General features: G+C 43.5%; 1 protein-coding gene across 2 annotated transcripts in view; it reads left to right on the top strand.

Moving 5' to 3' along the window:
- Positions 1 to 1,154: 1,154 nt before the first annotated feature.
- KLHL13 (kelch like family member 13) overlaps positions 1,155 to 19,684 on the top strand; it is a 66,567-nt gene continuing 48,037 nt past the window's right edge. The window contains exons 1-3 of one of the 2 annotated variants that reach the window (XM_010715176.4): positions 1,212 to 1,285; positions 9,762 to 9,826; positions 16,402 to 16,460. In XM_010715176.4, the coding sequence (XP_010713478.1) occupies positions 16,441 to 16,460 (20 nt within the window). In that variant the 5' untranslated portion in view covers positions 1,212 to 1,285; positions 9,762 to 9,826; positions 16,402 to 16,440. Of the gene's footprint in view, positions 1,286 to 9,761; positions 9,827 to 16,401; positions 16,461 to 19,684 lie in introns of both variants that reach the window. The other variant, XM_010715178.4, reaches the window with a different exon arrangement.

Raw genomic sequence — 19,684 nt, 5'->3', positions numbered from 1 at the left:
TCCACTAAGATCCCCAAGCCAGCCCACCCCATGCCCATCACCACGTCCCTCAGTGCCACCTCCCCATGGCTCTGGAGCACCTCCATGGATGGTGACTCCCTGTGCAGCTGTGCCAGCCCAGCACCACTTCTTCAGATTATAAATTGTTCCTCTTTTCTGGAATTTTTCAGGCTGTTACTGTGGCATGAATATGAATATCTGTTGAACACAGAATATTTTCAGTATAGATAAGGCACAAAGGTCCTCATCCTGAAAGTGATCGCTTTCCAAACTGCGGCACACAGAAAAGCCAAGAGGAACAGGGAGGCAGAAGCAGTGCTTGCAGGGTTCCTGAGTTCACTCCAAGAGCCAGCAGTGGGTGGTTGCCTCTTGCATTGCTTTTGAAGCACTCACAGGAGGGGTTGCAGGGTTCCTTTTGCAGGCAAAGCAAATCAAAGCAGCTAGAGAATGCTGCTGGGAGCACACATTTGTGGGTGCTGCGGTTGGAGCTCAAGTGAAGTTCAGCAGAGTATATTGCAGAACTGCAAGCAGTGGATGTACTTTGTCACATGGAACTGAAGCATAGTAGGGCTCAGTTCCTCTTTCTGCCCAAGTTCTGCATTCGGTTTTGTAATAGATCCTGTTGTAACTTATGGGAGACATTCAGAATGAGCTGGTGATAGCACATGTGCCACATATGAACTATTTTTTTCTTTTTTAGATAAAATCAGATAAAAATTTTTGAATGGGAAATGTTTTTAACGGGTATTGTTCTCTTTGCATGACCTGGCTACGTTGAAAAAAATAGAGTTTTGCCTCTGAGAATGTGCTCTGTCAACCAGCATTGTAGTGCTCATTGCGCCCGTGTAGTTCCTGTGGAAATAAATAGGAGGCATTACTTTCGGAGCAACCTGTGTAGGGTCCGACACATCTGTGGCGCTGCCTTTAATGGGGAAGTTTGGAAACGTTTTAATTAGCAGGCAGCCGCACGGGATGACCTCACTTAGCCTTACCTAACGACGCTGCTCCCAAATTACAGCCCGGCTCCCCTCCTTAGCCCCGCCCCCGGCGCATAGACCACGCCTTCCAACACCTAGACCACGCCCCATCTGGCTCCTAGGCCACGCCCCTTTCTATCGTTCCTCGCCTTATGCTCCACCCCCTACGCCTTCCCTCGCGCATGCGCGAACCCGCCTTGTTGACGCGGACGCGCGCTCCCGCGGAGGCGTGGCCAGGCGGCGGGCGCGGGGCCGCGCTCGATACTTGGGGAGCGCTCCGGAGCGGGGCCCGCTGCCATGGCTCGCAGGTGAGCGAGGGGTGCGAGGTGGACGCTGTGCGTTTCGGCCCCACTCGGGTCGGGGGCTTCGGGAGGACTCGGGGGTCGCGGGGCCTGCGCGCCGCCCCTCGGACGGGGCTGGGGGGCTCCGTGCGGCTGGGTGCACCCGGCTGCCGTCTTCCGGGCGTTGTGATACGGCCACGGGGTCCTCGCTTCCTCCCCTCGGCCCTGGCAGCCCGTCGCTGCTGGTTGCGCTGCGGTCTGTAAGTGGGACGGCGGAGTCCCGCGGTTGTTTGTGGGATGCAGGCGTTAGAAGTGAGGCTGTGGCTGTGGCTCGCGGGTACCTCGCTGATCTCTTCTCTTCCTTCACTAAAATTCAGGCCGAGCTTTGCTGTTATTAAGCCCTATTAAGGACTTTTCGTCTCCGTGTAAGAAGTGCGGTGTTAACTTGGCACTCTGCGTCCCGTCTATAATTCTGCACATCAGCTCTGCCTGGCGAGGGTCTCGTTAGCCTGAATGCTCCGAGTGTTAATGAGGCTGATGCTGGCTTGGACCTGCCAAGAAACTGCACCAGGAATGCCTTCTGGCTCGTAGAAATGCAGCCCGGGGACTGAGGGATGGTGGCACCGAGCAGTGTTGCTTCTTTTGCCAATGAGCTGCACACGGAGACAGCACTGGTGGGAACTTTTAGGGCTTTGCTGGTTGCGTGGTGAAGCCTGTTCTGCAGTGCCACTTAGTACTGAGATGAACCGCCGTGCTGATTGTAAAAGTTTGGGCAGCAACTTGGGCTAAATGAGAGGCTGCTTCTCATCTCTTTGATTCTGTGTTTTTCAAAATTGTGCTTCTAAACATTTCCCTTTGCTTCTGAAGTTCAAAGCCGCCAGCGCAGATCGGCGTGCTGCTGGGCTTCAAAGGAGCAGCTCTGTTTCTAGGGAGCATTGGATTGCCACCAGGTGTCAAAAATGAATTGAAGTGGCTTTTCCCAAGTCAGGTTTTGGTTTTATTCCACTTGTTCTGTTAAAGGCTCACCAAACTGCAAATCGTGTGAGGCTGTGGTTCTGCTTTATCCGGCAGGAAGGGCTCTGGTGCTGGCATGTGGATTGGATATAGGGAACCAACCCTGTGGGCATGGAGTACAGCTTTGATTTCCCTGCCCCTGGATTCTGGTAACCTTAAAGATGATTTCTGCTTTACATCAAGTTAAGTGCCTTTAGAAGAAACAAATCTGCAGCAAACTGTCTCATGTTTAGTGCATCTCAGTATAATATATTTGTAGATGTTCTTTGATAGTGGAGATCAAGCTGCCTTGATCTAAAGTCATAACCTCTGCTTGGAATTGGCAGTTCCAGCAGCATTACACCAAGGGCTCTTAGCATGGTCCAGCTATTAGAAAGGGGTAATTAATCAATTTAAGCAATTCCAAATACCACTTGCTGATGGAGACTCCAAACGAATTTGCAATGTGTTCTGCCAGAAGTGCTTCTACTCGCATTACTGTATCACCTACACAAACACTACAAGCAAGAAGTGTCTAAAATGCTCTTTCTCATTATTGTGCTGAAGTTGCTTTGATTCTTAGTATGTGGCTTTTTTTTTTTTCTTTACTCTCTCACATCTGTGCTGGCAAAACTTAGAGGTACTGCAGCATGGTGTGATTGAACAAATGGCTCCATTTGTTCTAAGAGCCAGCTGCCTCTGAGAGAGGCTTCAGTGTGTGCCCATTGCTCTGTATCGATGGCACAAAACTTTTCTAATGACTTCTAATAGCTTAGGAAAGCTGACTTCGATGGCCTTAGGCTAAGTTCACATGCCTTTATCACAGCTCTGGCACAGTGTATATGGTTGTCAGTGTGAGTGGGAGGTAGGTAAGAGCTTAAATAGATGGGGCAATGTGTTCTGCTTTCCTTTCAGGGTTATATGCTTTGAGCTCGAAATTCCCACAGCTGTATTTCTGTTAGTTCTATACGATAGCTTGTGAGCTGGGACAGAGCTTGGCAGATCCCCTTAACTTATATATATGACTCATTCAAAGAGAATCCAAGAGATATCCCATGGTCAGTATTTAGAATTTGATATGCCTATTTTGAGAAGCACTTTTAAAATAGTGTGTATTAATTTATTTTGCAGAATGCAGCAGTGATAGATTTGTGTTGTTAGCGAATGGTTTTGCTTTAAACTCACTGCAGGGAATGTCTTTTTGTTTCCATTTGTGGAAACAGTGCTTCGTTGTACATCCTAATGATGCTGGTCATATGATTTCTTGGGGCTTTTGTTTTAAGATGCTTGTAATTGATGCAGCTGCTTAGTGGTGTATTCCATTGTTGTGAAATACATGAGATTTACTTGGCAATGCCAACGTGCTTACCATTTTAAAGCTGTTCTGCTTAGCTTTAGTAGGAAATATTTACACCGTGATTATACTTACGTACAGGTGAAAGTAGACTAGAAATAGATGTAAGCAGGAGTTCTGCTGTCAGAGAAGTTCTGAGCTTTTGCCCTGTCTTGTAGTTGCTTAACTTTTGCAGACCCTTGAGATGTTTTTCTGTTTCCATGCTTAAGACTATCAGCCCTACCAGGTGCTCCACGCCTACTTGAATGTATGGATCATGTGCTCTGCATTTCTTTCTGAGGGACCCCAGTCCCTGGGTTTGATGCACACTGGGTGCTCTGGGCAGGACACACATGCTGAGGTTTTCCTGCAGGTATGGATGGGACCAGAAGCAGAACTGGCTCCCAGCCATCAAGGTAGTGAGGCTATTTACCCATGGGATTGGACTCCTTTGTTTGGCTCCTTCTTCCCACTGGTGTGTGTGCCTGTTTGTCCTGTCTGAAGTCTCTTCATTTGCATGAAAGGGGAAATTAAGAAACTGCTTTAGGTTAGAGACCTTCTCCATGTCCAGGCTGTCCAATCTCATTTATAGAACACTTGTCAGCACATGGCTGTCTTGCACATATCTTGTGGTTGAATGCAGGGATGGGATGGTTTAAGTACCTGCTCCAGCTCTTAGGGTTTAGAAGTAATTAAGTTACTGCATTGCTCAGCATCTCAACCTGCTGGTCTCTTTGAATGTACAATTCTGTCTTTGCAGTGAAGGAATTTTGTTCTTGGTGAGAAAAGCAAACAGGAAGGCAAGTTTATTGGTCTGTACTAGTGGGAAACTGCAGACCTTGCTTTAGCAAGATGACAAATGAAAACTGTGATACACTGTAAGCAAACTTGACTTCACAGAATCACAGAATGGCCAGGGTTGGAAAGAACTTCAAGGATCATGAAGCTCCAACCCCCTGCCACAAGCAGGGCCACCTACCTCCACATTTAATACCTGCCCAGGGTCCCATCCAACCTGGCCTTGAACACCTCCAGAGATGGGGCATCCACAGCCTGTCTGGGCAGCTGTTCCAGCACCTCCATCTGATCAAGAGCAAGCTGTTGTTATGAGGAAGGCTAGGTTTCATGTCACAAGAAGAAAAAATAGAATTTTTGAGGTATACAATGATTAAATCTTAAAGAGAACCTTGAGATCCAAGAAAGCAAGGATGAACAAGTGGATTTCAATCTAATTCCCTTTTCCTGATTGTTTTCTAGGATCTCATGAGTGATCTGTTCTCTTTGCCAGTTGAGTGTATTCCACACTTCATTAAATGAAGTGGAATGCTCTCCTGGAGCATCGTGGGAACTTTGATTCTTTTGAGAAAGTGACCTTATCTGATAATGCTAATGTGAGATATCCAACAGTATGGCAAGGTGAAGATCTGAGCTATCCAGCAGGCTTCTGCTGTACTGGCATGACATCCAACGCTCTGAAGTGGAAGCTCCGTTTCTGTTGAATGTTGTATTCTATATGTTGACATAATTCCGTAAGAAAATGCCAAATCTGATTTTTTTTTCTTTCATTTCTTTAAAACTTTATCCATGAATCCTTTAAAAGCCCATCAGTGGAGTTACCTTTTGTGCTGCTTATCTCCTGGGAAGTGAAACCCACTCGGTGGTTTGCTCAGGTTCTCAGCCTGTGGCTACACCTTGCTGCTGCTCTCACAAGTCGAGGCAGGAATGATGTGAGGGGAGGCAGATCGCTCTCCTCCCAGCACACACAGAGGGATGTGATCCTCATGCTTCAAAGTCTCATGCTTTCAGGCTGCCTTTTAGATCTTCTGCTACTTGTCTGCCTGCACGGGAGCTGGGTGAGCCACACAAATATCTTCCTGGAGGCTTGAGTTGGTATGAGAGTGTGAATTCTGCACTAAAATGAAGCATCCAAATGCTGGGCTGTGTCCTTCTCACAGACATTGGCAGTCTCTTGGAGCAAGCCATGGGAAGGTGGGCTGTTCTTTTGCCTTGTTGATGCGAGCATCTCAGTGCCCAGCTTTCTTGTAGCTCTGCTGTTACAACACAGGCATGGTTCTGGGCAAGCTTATGGCTGCCCACAGATTTTTGAATAGAATAGAGGAAGTGAGTAGCACATCTGTTATTTAAAGAAAGCCACGAGTGGCACTGGAATCCTACACACTTTGGCACATGGTCTGTGTATTTTTATAGCCGGTTATCTGCTGAGGGGGCCAGAGTTGTAGAAGTCATTAATAGTTCATTCCTCCCACCTCCCCTCCCCAGTCAACTTTCCGTTCATTGCTTGTGAATAACTTCTATAGTAGCTATTGGAAGTTACAAAATGCCATCACATGTTAATAATGCTATTTTGTGCTTATATTGAAAGGTGTTGGTCAGAAAATAACATAACCAGCTTTGCTTTCCTCAATGTTCAATTTGTAATTTACCAGCGATATAAAAATCTAAAATTGAGCTGGGCTGTTGTGCCCAATGTTCTAAGTTTATTTGTATACAGTATTAAAAAGAGTTAATTTCCATGAGGGCCCATGTGAGATGTTTTGTATAAACTGAAGACTTGGAAAACTTCTACCTTCAAATGGGAAACTTTGGGTTTAACAGTTGAGCTATGAGAGGACTGAAGGCTAAATGTAGGCAAGTCAGCAATGTCTGATTTGCTGGGCTGCCCAAGCTGCATTGCCTTTGCTCCTTCAGTGGCTATGCAAATCAGAGCATCCTCTGGTGGGTACTTGCACTTGTTGTGGGGGAGTAATGGTAAGTGTGTAGGTGTTCACTGACTCTTCATTATACATGGGCAGTGTGAACCACTGACATCTGTAATGATAGGAAGGCTACTTTGGGATGTTTGGTAATCCAAGTGGATCTTGCCATCGTATCTCCCCTAGAGATTGTCTTTCATGGCCAAACCAGGAGTTTCATCATTTAATGGAGAGCTGTAATGAGATAAAGGTGTTATCTGCTGTCTCAGAGTTGATGTGTTGTCAACTCAACCAGTTATCATAGTGATGTTGGTGAGCGAGTCTGTCCTGAATCTTTGCAGATAGGCTAATCTAAGTGGTTAATAACTTAAAGTAAGGCTGAATTCATGGAGGAGTTTGCAATGAGGCTCTACCTTGGTACAAATCCACACCATCTCCTTTTGCAAATGACAGTGACCCCAAGGTGTTCAGGCTTCCCACTGTAATGCCTTGCTTTTTATTAATGAAGTGCTCTTGCTGAGCTATGAATCTGATAGCAGACTTTCTAGAAGCTTACACTACTTTTGATTGATAAATTCTAGGCTTTAATACACTTTCCTAAGAAAATGTTTTAATTACTGATGAAAAGCTGTGCTCTGTGACTTTTGAGGAGTACCTCTAACTTTAGGATGTCACTCTTTTCTTTTTTTCCCTTGTAAAATAGATGCTACTATTTAAGAGCCAAATGGACCAAGACCTTGAATTCTCTGCTTTGCATACACAAAACAAAGGCAGTTTCTGTTCTTAAATCTTACTATGCTTACTGTAGACTTTCACCTGTTATTTTTGTAAGCTTTGCGGATGGGGTGGACACGGGAATAGTGAAGTAGTTAGCATCACAGGCAATATCTTACTAAGCATGTAGTCTAACTTTAGTATAGGATGGTATCGCTTTTGTGCTTGTAGCCCTAAGGCAACCTGATTGTTGTCTGTCCTCAAGGACAGAGGCTTGTGTGCAGTGTTAATACACAGTGCACGTGGCTGTCCCTGCAGGCAGGGCTCTGGGAGTTGGGTGAGAGTGTTTCCTTGGAAAGGGCTGAGCAAATAGAAGCAAGACTTGCCTTCCTTTTCCTTCACTTATCCTGGATAATGATGATGATCGTGCCGAGAGCTGTAGTTTCTTTTGGGGTGCCATTAGGGATATCGTGTCTTGGTTTGCTCTTGGATGTCGTTCCCAGGTTTGGAAGAGGCAAATGTTTTGTTAAGGGGGCTATTAACCTTGCCTCTAGCAGCTGAGACGATTGTGTGAGCTCTTCTGTGGCAAGACAGCCAAAATAAGCTGGGGTGGTTTGAATAGCACAAATAATCAGCCTTTGTATCAGTTGATCCTAAGTAAATAGGTTAGAAAGTACTTAAGGGCAGCTCAGCTGGTGGCCTTCTGGCAGAGCAGTGACAAGCAGCTGAGGGTGATGAGCTCCTCTAGGGCACAGCTGTGTCCAGGAGGAGATCCAAATCCAGGACAGAGGTTCAGAAGCTAAAAGTGTGCTCGACACTTTTGTGTGGGTAAAAAGTGAGATGTAGGCTTGGCTTATTGGGGTGCAGGGTGATAACCAAGGTGCTCTTATTGTGCTGCCAGGCTGGGGATGCTGCGGGGTATGTTGTTGGGTTCTGTGCTGCTCTCTCCTGTCTTCCCTGCACGCCCCCAAAAGAATCAACACTATGGTTCCAATCAGCTCCCTTTAGCAGTTTAGATTGTCTATTCATTAGTAAAATTAATAGTAGGAGGGAGTCAGCCCAGAAAATGACTGCGAGAGAAGAGTTTGTGTGGCAGCACTTCATGTTCCTGAGTCAAGAATGAATAATGGTGGAGAAAGGAATGGGGAGGAGGAAAAAAGGAGTGGGCTGGAGGGGAAAAACGCTATCTTTGTATTGACTTCATTGTCTCAGTGCCATCCCAGATGTGTCTAACAAGTCTGATGTTGTTCTAGTTTTTCACTGCTGAAGGCTTTTCATAAAGACCTCCACTGTAATGCTTGTGTGTGTCATTGGAGCAGCCTGATGCTGCTTTGCATAGATGGAGATTTATATGGGATACTCAGGCGGGGTGGTGGGAAGCCAGGATCATGTGCCCAGTTCTTAGAGGGCTTCTTGCCAGCAGAAGTCTACTTTCTGATTTCTTCTTCCTGGCTTTCTTCACCAAAATGAACCATGATACAGACTTTGTCATTCCTGGCACATGAATATTTATTCAGTTCTGGAACGGGAGTCTTTCTGACTGCGGTACATAAATGGGTATCTATAAAAGGTAAAGGAACTTGATGCATTTGACAGGAAGAGCACTTAATGAAATAAGACAGCAATAATGTATCTGACCTTCAGGTAACTCCTCTGTTTTGGTTAAGTTTGGTTAAGCTGTTGTCTAACAGAGCGTTCACTATTATTTTTTTTTTTATTAGTTTCACTGTTTTGCTTAGGTAGATGCATAACTTCCTTTCACATTGGGAAGGGCTTGTCCTTGGAGAAAATATCCCTATCCTTTCACTGAACTGTAGAAGTGCCACTAATGTATTGGTGCTAGCTGAATGTGAGCATGCAGGTTGCCGTGTGTAATGCTTTAATTTTATTTTCTGAGAGGAAACACTGGAAGCAGAAGCAGGCAGCACTGCTATCAGTGTTTCCACACTTTGCATTGGAAAGAATTAAAAAAAAAAAAAAAAAAAAGGCTGCCTTTGTAAATGACAGTGTTACTGAGTGCTCTTTGCATGTAGGGGTGCCTGGCTGCTTTCCCTTGGCAGTTGCTGCACTGGCTTTGTGATGTTACAAAGAAAAGCAGTGTCTCCTCTCCTCTTCTGCTCTCCAGTTGTTCCTTCCGCACAGAAAGATGACTTTCAAATGGCTGTGAAACCTTTCACTGTAACTTTATCCTGTTTCAGCTCAGTTGTAACTTGTAGTGTTTTTGTAAGCCCAGCCAGATAGCTTCCTGCTGCGACAGCAACTGTCAGCTGAATTTATAAAAGCATGCTTGGTTTAGTGGCATGATGCAAGGCATTACTTCTGCGAGGACTTCCGTACCTCCTGGGGCTTCTGTGCATTCAGTGGTTTACATAAAATGGTGGCTCTGCTTCTGATCTAGAGACTGACGAGCTTAAGTGAAAATTGGCTCTGACATTCGTCTTCAACAATACTACTGGAATTGATTTTTATTGGGAGCTGTTGTCTTGCGGAATTGCATATGAGAGATTCTGTATGCATGGAAGAAGAGCAGGGCACGACAGTAGCAAGTTAGATCAACTTTCCCTGCAGGCAAGAGCAAGGGCCGTCCAATTTTCCACTCACAGTGGAGACAGCTCAAAACACTGCAGAAACCAATAGTTAGCTTTGTTGGAGATGCTGTACCTTGCAGTTCTTTAAAATAACACTTACAGTGAATAATAGTGTGCAAACGTGTGACAATTCTTTTTTCTCTTCCTGAACCTTATTCTAGATGTCAAAATTAACCTGGACTACTTGGGAATGGCGAAACATAGCCCTGGGATCCTGCCATGAACAGTAAGAAAGTTGAGATGCTTTGTCTATGCAACTAATTTGATTTAAATGGCTAAACCCCAGTGAAAGTGTTCCTGTTCAATTAACATAACTAGGCAATATATTGTATAGCTTAGGGGAGGTGTGCTTCCAGCTTCTTGTGCAGTGAAGGAGCACTACAATGAATGAGGGATGGGGTTGGTAAGCAGGGCTCTGGAGCTGGGAGGGCTGCTATGGGTGCTGCTCCATGAGATGGGAGGCGGTGGCTGTAATGCTCCTGTCATGCAATATCATAAAGACAAACGAGTTTGAAATGTGATTAGACTTATTAACAGAGGGGGGAAAAGTGAATTATGGAGTGGTAAAACTGCATTCTGAATGCAGTTGGAATTTGAGAGACCCTAAAACACCAGCTCATGAAGGCTGTCAACAGTGCAGCGTTGTGTTAGTTGTTACCTGCTCTGCTTGGGAGCTGCCTGCTATTGAACAAGAAGCTTGGTTCAGCAGTTTTTGGTCTAGCTTTTCATATCTGACTTCTGCAAGGTGTTTTCCTTGCATGAAGCATATAGTAGGAGTTGGTTACCAGGCTTCTGTATCTGAGAAGGCAAGCACCTTTAAAGACCATCTTGAGTGCTGATCAAAATAATCAGATATTTTTGTGGTGTTGGTAGTCTGAAACTTTCCATTTTGAAGGATATGTAAGTAAATATTTCTGTGTACATCATGCTCTATAGTCTTTATGTAGTCGTCTTCCTCTGTTGCAATAGGCATCCCTAAATTGATGCATAGAAAATTATTCGGCTGGATTTTTCCCAGTACAAAACAGATGATTTATGAGGGACTGTGTGGGTGAGAAGCATGCTTGTGAAGTGTAAATTTCAGCTGAGTTTGGTGCTGTTGACACTATCAGCCAGTCTTCACAGGGACAGAAATTAGAAGGCTTTGATATTGTTGAATATTGTGAATTGGTTGTAATCAATTGGAAATGAGTATCTTAACTCTTCATAGCAGTTTAAATGCCAAACATGCTCAAAATAAATGTTCGAATGAAAAATATTCACTTTCTGTTATAGAACTCTTTGACCACAACATTTTTATTTCTTTCCTGAACAGTTCTTACGTAAGGCTTTCAAAAGCTGGTTAATATAGTTGAAATGCTAGGCAGTCTTAATATCTTGAAAATTCCAGAAATCTCCTTTGGTAAAGTTCTGCAATTGCTAAATTGTAATTTTGGATCTAATTGTGTAGATTAGCTCATCTGTCAGAACAATTGATAGATGCAAAGCTGTTTGGCTCTTTGTATGTGCAAAGCTGTGTGTGCAGCACAAGGAGGCATTGTTAGAGCTGACTGCCCTCAGCCTTTGCAGAAGCTTGTGCTCTGTAGCTGAAAAGGGCAAATAATGGTCTGTGTAGTGGGGTTGAGAAAAGTTTTTAAGGATGAAAATGATTCTCATACCTCTGGCTCTTCCTTTGGGATGGTTACTGGGGCTGGAAGAGCTGGATTGGTGTTGTGCTGGTGTGCAGGGTCCTTGTATTTGGGAAGTGATGAATGTTCTGTTTCTAGGACAAGTAGCATTAGAAATCCACATCTCCTCTCCAGTGTTAATCCTGCAGTGTTACAAGTATCTGTATGATACTTAATAAGTAACGTTTTTATCTCAATTCTCATATCATAGGCTTATCATAAGCCAGTGAGTGTGCTGTGTTGTGCTGTGAGTATCCCTGTGCCCTGGTATTGCCTGAATTATGTCAGTTCAATGGCTCTTTTCTTGAGGTAGGCTCAAAATACTATTAAGCCAAGGGAAACTGATGCCTTTGAGTTGATCTGCAACTTGATGTTCTGTCCTGGAATGGCTTTGGTTGGAAAGGACCTCAAAGGCCATCTCATTCCAGTGCCATCTAGTCCTTGCTTTCTGCTTTCCCCCATTAATAGCGCTCCAGAATTAATAAGCTTCCAGGCAGTGATTGAAATCGTGCTGACTAATGTTTGTCCTAAAGCGTTTTTCCCAAGCCTTTATTTGCATATGTAGATAACTTCACGGATGTGGATTAGGTGAAGCCTGCAGGTAAAGGATGTGGCTGAATAAAGCAACAACAGGTGGGAAGGCTCTGTTGAGGGAGAAGTGATTTCCAAGGTGCCTTGTCACACGGGGACTTGAGTGGCTGCTCAAGGATTTCATTTCTCAGTGAAGCAAGTGGCTCTGATAGTCTGGTATGTAATGTAGCAGAGGAGATTTAATGTAGCAAAGAAAGCTCTTACAGCAGAAAAATGGGGGAATATGTTGTAGTGTTCTGAGCCTTTTTAGTTCTTTTGTCAGATGAGATGTACTGGCTGCTTGAAAAGCTTCTTGAACTGGAAGACTTCAGAGTACTGAAATGTGCATTGTGTTACTAGGAGGCTTTGCAGGGTCTGAACTCCTCTTACAACCTCTTGTTTTCAGTCTATAGTGAAAGTGCCTTTTGGATTAACTCTTCCTGAGCAGTAAGTGTTAATCTGCGGATTCTGGCCAACTGCAGAGAATGGAACTGTTGAAAAAAGAGGAGCAATCCATATAGGTTACGAGTTGGTTATTAACTGTGTTTTCAGGGCTTTTTGGAGGATTAAAAACCCCTCTGGTCATGATCACCATGAGCTTTTCAAAATGATGCACCTTGCTCAACTGTGATAAATAACTTCAGTTGGATGCTCTGTAGACATAGGGACTCCTTCTGTGAGTGGACTAGATTCTTTTTCCTTGAAAATGTCTGTGTACACTTGCAATTTGTAGATGGAAAACGCTAATGATCAACTTGTTAATTATTGATTATCAGGTGGTATGTGATATAGTTAATGCCACTCGAGTAATGGAACTCTGGTACTTGTTACTGTGAAAACTCCCTAAATGAAGCTGTTCTATATCCTACCTCTAAAATAAAAGAAATATATGCTTAGAAGGGCACTATATATTTAGGGAGAGTCTCTTAAATGATCTATTACTTGGAGATTAAAGTTGTTCTATGTTTAAGGGCACAGTTCAATCTCAGGTGGAATCAGCTGCTGCTTTGTGTGCTCCTTGCCCAGCTGCTGAGGGTGTGCATGGGAGGCGCAGCTGGTTCCAGATGAGTGCAACCAGCTTGCTCATTTGATGGAAAGCAGTTATTTGAATTGGGCAGTGGTTTTCTGTGAACTGTGCAGTTGGTTGATGTATTACATTTGGTGCAAATTGTAGTTAAGTCAGACTAAGTTTGTGGAACTACATCCGTAGTTACAGTTCCCAAGCTAGAGCTCAGCCACTTGCTCACTGTTAGTTTAAATGTCCGGTGTTTTCCATCAGTTCTGTTCTGTTGTGGTTCTATGGACTGCAGTTCTGCTGTAGATCAGGCTAAATCAGAGCATCTCCTGGCTCTACAACTTCTGAACATCATTTGAAACTAATTTAGAAACCTCAGGCTAGAGGATAGACCTTAAGAAACACATCAAGCATATTTCTCATGTTCATTCCATGCTTTGTATGCTCGTGTTTGTCCATTGAGAATGTGTGGCCTTTCCTATGTCATGGCTTCTTACACTGTGCCTTTGGTGCATTCTTTGACATGCCTTGCATCGCTCATTCTGTCTCTAAAGAGCTGGCTGCTGAAGCAAGCCACCCACAGAAGCCTCATTTATCAGCTTGGAAAATTTCAGAGCCTTCTAGCAGGTATTGGAATGCATGCATGAAAATGCAACCATTTCACAGGGTGTCTGCCACATGTGCACTGGTGTGTGAGCAGTACGTGGTTTGGTTTTCTTGTGTGTGGTCAGCATTAGAAGTAGCTGAATTTGGCTGTGAAGTGCTCAACGATTTTACACGGGTCTTAACCACACCACTCCTAAAAGTCGTATTCAGAAACTCACGCTGAAGGTTGTTAACAACAAATGTGATGGGTATGTACATTTATGTATCTGAAAGAATGATGGCAGAATGTGTGGTTTTTGCTCAAGGAAAAAATATGGAGAAGCAGCAAAATGAGCAGCAGCACCAGCAAAGCAGCACAGAGCAGAGATGTGAGGCAGCTGTGCAGCAGGGAGGGCTTCAGCCGCCAGCTCTTGTTGGGGAGCAGTTAATGCCAGTGATCTTTTTTCCTTTCTGTGCTCACAGAGAGTAGCTGTCAGGCTGTGAGGAGAGGTGTGAATTCCTCTTGTTTGCGTTAGGTGAGGAGGATCAGTGGTGAGGGTGTACCGGTGATAGCAGCTCTGTTGTTGAAGTTGAAAAGAAGCCTTGCCAAGTATGGAGGAAAAGGGTTCACGCGTAGCTTGAACCATCTGAATTTCTGTGATAATGAGGTTGGCAATTAGAGGCAGGTTTCAGTTATCAATTTCACCACCTGTACGCATCAGCTTCCCCACCCTGCACTGTGCTGTTCTCTTCTGTAATCTTGAGCTTTCTGTAGTGTAAAGGAAGACAGTGTGTGACATTCCGTTACATTTTCTGTTGTACGCCAGCCAAACAGCCCCAACCAAGGAGCTGCTTCTGTTCTCTCAGCAGTTCATTAAGAAAAAGCCTCACATTCAAAAGCAAGAACTCAGCTTTCACTTCACGATGTAGCTGGCTTGGCATCCTCTCACCAGCAGAGCAGTAGGAGCAGATCACAGAGAAGCCACTCTGCTCAGATCTCACCCCAAAGAAACCTGTGGGTGAGGAGAGGAGATGTGCAGGGGTGTCACTGGCAAAGTCAGCCTGGCTCCTGGTTTGAATTCAGGTGACAGGTTTGAGGCCAGTTGGACAGACTGCTGACTGAGTAGTCTGGTACTCCGTACTACTTAGCTCTTTCTGGAAGAAGGGAGAACCTGTATATTCAGGAATTCAGGTTAAGTTTTATCAGGCACACTGCGAGGTTGCTGTGCACCATTATCGTGTTTTGCTCCAAAACCAACTTTAACAAACTTGCAGCTTAGCTGACTTGGAGTAACCTATCTAGGGAAAATGTGGAAAGGAAGGATGGAAACAGTTACTTTTCATTTTTAATTTGTAATGGAAAGGTCAGATTTTTTTTTTTCCTAATCTTCAGTCAATCTAGTGTGAGTGTGGCATTAATTCACACAGATAAGCAGCCCTGATGAAGACCCCATCAAGAGGATGTTGCTTTGGCCTCACAGAGGAGATGTGTGGAAACTTGTATAGCTATAAATACAAAACCATCTGTGTATTTGCCCAGGATCAGGCCAACCTCATTTACTCAGAGTTAATTTAGTCCTAACCTGTTTTATGATGGAGAGGTAGAATCATATCCTATTCACTGAGTAGACATGTTTAGTAGAGGAAAACCTGGATTTGGTTTGAACCAAGGATGTCCCCAGGTGCAGGGACACCAGGAGCCAAGAGGCACCTGATTCTACCAGCTGTTCTCCTGTTGGTGGATGGGAGCAGCTGAGCTGGGTGCTCACTCTTATAGCGCACTTAAAGGTGTAGGGCACACATTGAATTCATAATTCATGCTCACAAATATTATGTGCAAATGTCTCCTGCTAAATGTCTCTGATTTGCTTTAGCAAAATCCACTTTTAGGTGAATTCCTATTCTAGCATCTCCTGTGGCTTGCTCTTTGGACTCAGAATTTTGGTTGTGATGGCACAGAGCACTTGTAGGAAAGGTTGATCTGCAGAAATTTTTTTTATTATACATCAACTGCCCTGTTTCAAATCTTGATGTAGGTTTACTGTTTTGTGGATGTATCTAACAATGCTCGTTTACTTCTGAGTGCTAAAAGTGGTAAGAAATTTCTTCTTGGGGCTGTGAAGGAGTAGTGAGTTGTTTCAAAGAAGCGCTCAATTCCTACAGCTACGACTTCTCTTACAGTTCACTTGTGCCCAACAATGTGAAATCTACAGAAGGCTGAAAATCAAATTGTGGCTTTTCTGTGGGCACTGCATAGCTTAGATTTTGTAATGCTTACTGCTAAAGGATGTCAGCACATTTAAATATTACAGCTTTATCGTTGTATCCTCAATTAGAAGTGAGTTCATAGACTTACAGATAGGCTGCAGCCTTTCATTCTGATTAATAGCTGTAAGATATTGTACCCATGAGACATTAAAAAACCAACTAACGAGGCTGTCACCCTTTGATCAACTATATTAGATCTCAAAAGTGGAACTCATTAAATTTGCATAGAAGAGGCCAAAATTTTAAAGTGTCTTGTACAGAAATCATTTGAGCAGCATCTCACCCTTAAAATAGTGGCTTTAATGTGTTGCAGCTTCCATTTTAGCATGTGTTCATGGGATAGGCAGGCTCAGGAACAACTGGGTTAAACCAGGAGATTATTTGAAAAATCTAGGGCATGTGCTCTCTCTCGGTTCACTTGATTAGTTTTCATAATTCACCCTTTTTTTTTTTTTTTTTTCCTGCAGCAAGGAACAGTATCATACATGCAAGCAGGAATGTTTTCTGCTTCTTTCTGTTTGTAACTTTCTACAGTACAATTAAATGGGGAAGAAGTCATATGGTGTGTGATTGTTTAGTGTAAATCTTGGTTTGTTTTGTGAAAATGCATAAATGCATGGGGTCTGAGCAGCAAAATGCTCTTTATGGATGTTTGTCTGTGACTTTTTGCTTTAATGCTGTTCTGTTTGGCTGCAGGTGCATGAAGAACTGAGGAGATAGTTCTGCTCATCAGAGATGATGTGGAGAGACACTTTGTGAGTAACAAACGGGGTTCTTAAATATAAATATGGGAGTATTTCCTTCCTGTTTTAGAGTAACTGCTGCCTGTCTGGAGTTATCATTGGTTCTGAAAGCTGTGACTATAGAGCCTTTGTGGGAAGCGTAGGCAAAAGCTCAATGTCCAAATAAAGAGCTGGAGGACTAAGCAGTAGAATCCGTATGGTTTCATAAATGATTAACTGTCATACTTGTCTATAATGATCAGCCTACCAAAGGCTCTCTCTGTTGGCCATGGAATGTGCTGTAGATATTGGTGAGAATCTCTGATGTGTGCCCTGTGGGAGCCCTTAGCAGGGTTAACAAAGTGCTTGGGGAATTATTTTTACCATGCATAGGGCACTACTTGCTTAATATGACTTGGTTATCAATGCTTTATTATCCTTGTCTAATTTTGATTGACAGTCTGATACGTTCCATCCAAAGAAGATGGAGCAGAAGCTTTCTTGGAAGCTTACAGTTTGTTTGCTGCAGTATAGCAGTGTTCTGATACCATGAAAATGTCCCCAAAACGTGTTAGGAAAGGAAGAACCTCTGATAAAATCACACCTGAATAAGAACTCTCTTGCCTAATTTCCAGTTGAGAATTAAAAAATATTTCAGGATTTTCTGTGATAGTCTTCAGGCTTTTTAAATATAACATGAGGAATGTGGTCTTGAGTGGTTTCTTTTGAGCCATAAGCTTTTATACTCTGGATCTACTGCTTTTTTCAGATGACGATTATATAGGGGAATGGTGCATCTGTGGACAACCTCAGTGCTTTTCTTGGTACTGAATAGTTAAAATTCAAGTTAGAAGATAGCTGTTACTACAGATACCTTGAATTCTTGGTGTTTTTTTTTTTTTTTTGCAATTATATTATTATTGCTATGCAACAGGAGGTTTTAATTTGGGGGGGAAAAAATCTCCTTTTATTATAATGGAATAGTAATACGTTAAACTCCTAGGCAGAAATCAGTCTGGATTCTTACATGCACCTTTTTTTAATCTAAATCTAAGAAAGGTTTCTGGGCTTCCTTCATTCTGCAGCACTTTGCATAATCCTCATTAAACTACAAAATGGTGGTGGTGAGGAATTAATGGTTAATTTCCTTGTTCTGGGATGTGAGATACACCAAATACAAATAGTAGCTGGTATTCTGTCTTACTTTCAGTCAAGAGAAATTCTGCCTGAAGTTAGTACCCACTGCTTGTCATCTGTCTCTCGGCTTCTTCCAGGTTATGCTTCCCATTTCAGGAAGGGTGTTGGAAGATTTGGAAGGCTGTAGGAGGATTTGTTGCCAGACCTGACAGGCTCCTTTATTTAGCAGCAGGAGAAATGCTTGTGCTGACCCACCTGACTTAGCCAGGAGGCAGTGTGACTTCTGGCCAAAGTCCTTGAGGGCTGTGTCAGTGTTGGCTGCAAGCAGTAATAATATGGGATCACAGAATGGTTTTGGGCTGGAAGGAACCTCTAGGATCGTGTAGTTCCAACCTCCTGCTATAGCAGGGACACCCCTCTCTAGCCCAGGTTGCTCACAGCCCCATCCATCCAGCCTGGTCTTGAGCCCTGCCATGGAGGGGGCATTCACAGCCTCTCTGGGCAACCTGTGCCAGTGTCTCCCCACCCTCATAGTAACGAATTCCTTCCTAATATCTAGTCTAAATCTACTCTCTTCCACTTTAAAACATTTTCACCTTGTCCTGAAATATTACTTTTTAATATTACTTCTAACAGTAATCATATTTTTGATCTGTATTACTTTCTGTGATGCCCTTTGCTGGTGCTGGAGCAGCAGATCTCAACAGCTGTGGCACATGTTCTCATTGTTCTCATGTTCAGGTGAGGACTCACGGGGTCCCTTGGTTAGGTACCCTGGGCAGAGCTTGTTCCTACAGCCCTTTGACTACTCTATTCAGCCTCAGTGATCTCCTGGCAGCCCTACACGTGACCTGGTAAGGCAGGTAGCAGCTGCTCAGGCTCTGCTGCTTCCTTAGGCTTGTGTAATCCTGTGGTGGGTGATGCTGTTCTTAAAGCTGCCTGTGCCTATGTTCTCCAAACCTCACTGCAGCTATCCCTGCTGCTTAGCTCAGCCCTTAGAGTGAGGGGATGTGACTAAAGACTTGGTTTGGTACGTAATCTTGTTTCAACTTTCTGTATTCTCCCATGACAAAAGAAATTTTCTGTGACTCTTTACACTTAAACAATAAATAAATAAAAAAAAAAATTCAAAGAAGCTTTTAAGATTTTATGTGGCTTTCTAGCAGGTTTAAATATGAGGGAGAGGAGTAGAGGTTGTGCAGTGGTCAGATCTGTTCAGGCCTTTGAGCAATCTATTTGAAGTGCTTTAGACAGCTACGGTTTTATTTGCTCTGCCACTGGATATTGCTGTACAGAGCTCTGAAAACTCTGCTGTTAAGAAATCCAGTGCTTGATATTTTCCTTGTTATCAGGTTAATAATCCTGGAACTTGATCAGTGTAAGTATAGTGTGGGTTTCAAATATCAGCCTTCATCCCTTAAATGAAGTGTTTCCTTAGTGATGCCACTATTACTGATTGAACAGCAGTTCTATTTAGGTTTTTATTTTGTAGGATATTGATTATATTTCAGTGTGGTGATTTTCAGAGAAGGCTCTAGGCAAATACACAGCAGTTACCTTGAAGGGCTAGTGCTTAGTTTGTACAGCTGGTTGTGGCTAAGGACCTTTTAGCTGCATTTTCACAGCTTTTCACAGCCTCCAGCATATGGTTGGGTCAGGTGGTACTCTGATATTTAAGAGTGGATGAGGCTTACAGCCAGTGACATCCACAGTGAACAGTGGTTCTGGATCTGCTGACATTAAGACTCTTCTATGTCAGCATTATAGCTGCAGTAAGAGGTGATGAATAGCTGGTTAGTTTCATTAATTCTTACTTGAATGCTGCAAGGCTGAATTTAGTAAGATTTATTGAGATAACTTTTGAGTAGTTGTTGCAGGCTGGAGGTGCAGGTACTGAGTTCTTTTCTCAATTCTGTTCATTCATAGCCTTGGCTTTGACTTCTGTACAACAGTGAGTGATGCTTACAGCTTTATAAAGTTTATGGGATGCATAAGGGGAATTGCTATTTCCTTGTTTCTGATGTTTTTATTGTTAATATTACCATTCAGTTTTCACCAGGATTCAGTTTTAAACCAGTTTAAAGTGGGAAATGTTCCACCTTTGAATGCTCAAGCAGCAA

Source organism: Meleagris gallopavo, chromosome 9 (assembly GCF_905368555.1).
Source record: "Meleagris gallopavo chromosome 9, MGAL_WU_HG_1.1, whole genome shotgun sequence".
Classification (NCBI taxonomy): Eukaryota; Metazoa; Chordata; class Aves; order Galliformes; family Phasianidae; genus Meleagris; species Meleagris gallopavo.
Note: the sequence above shows the minus strand (reverse complement) of the source record. Positions and strands in the feature narration are given on the sequence as shown.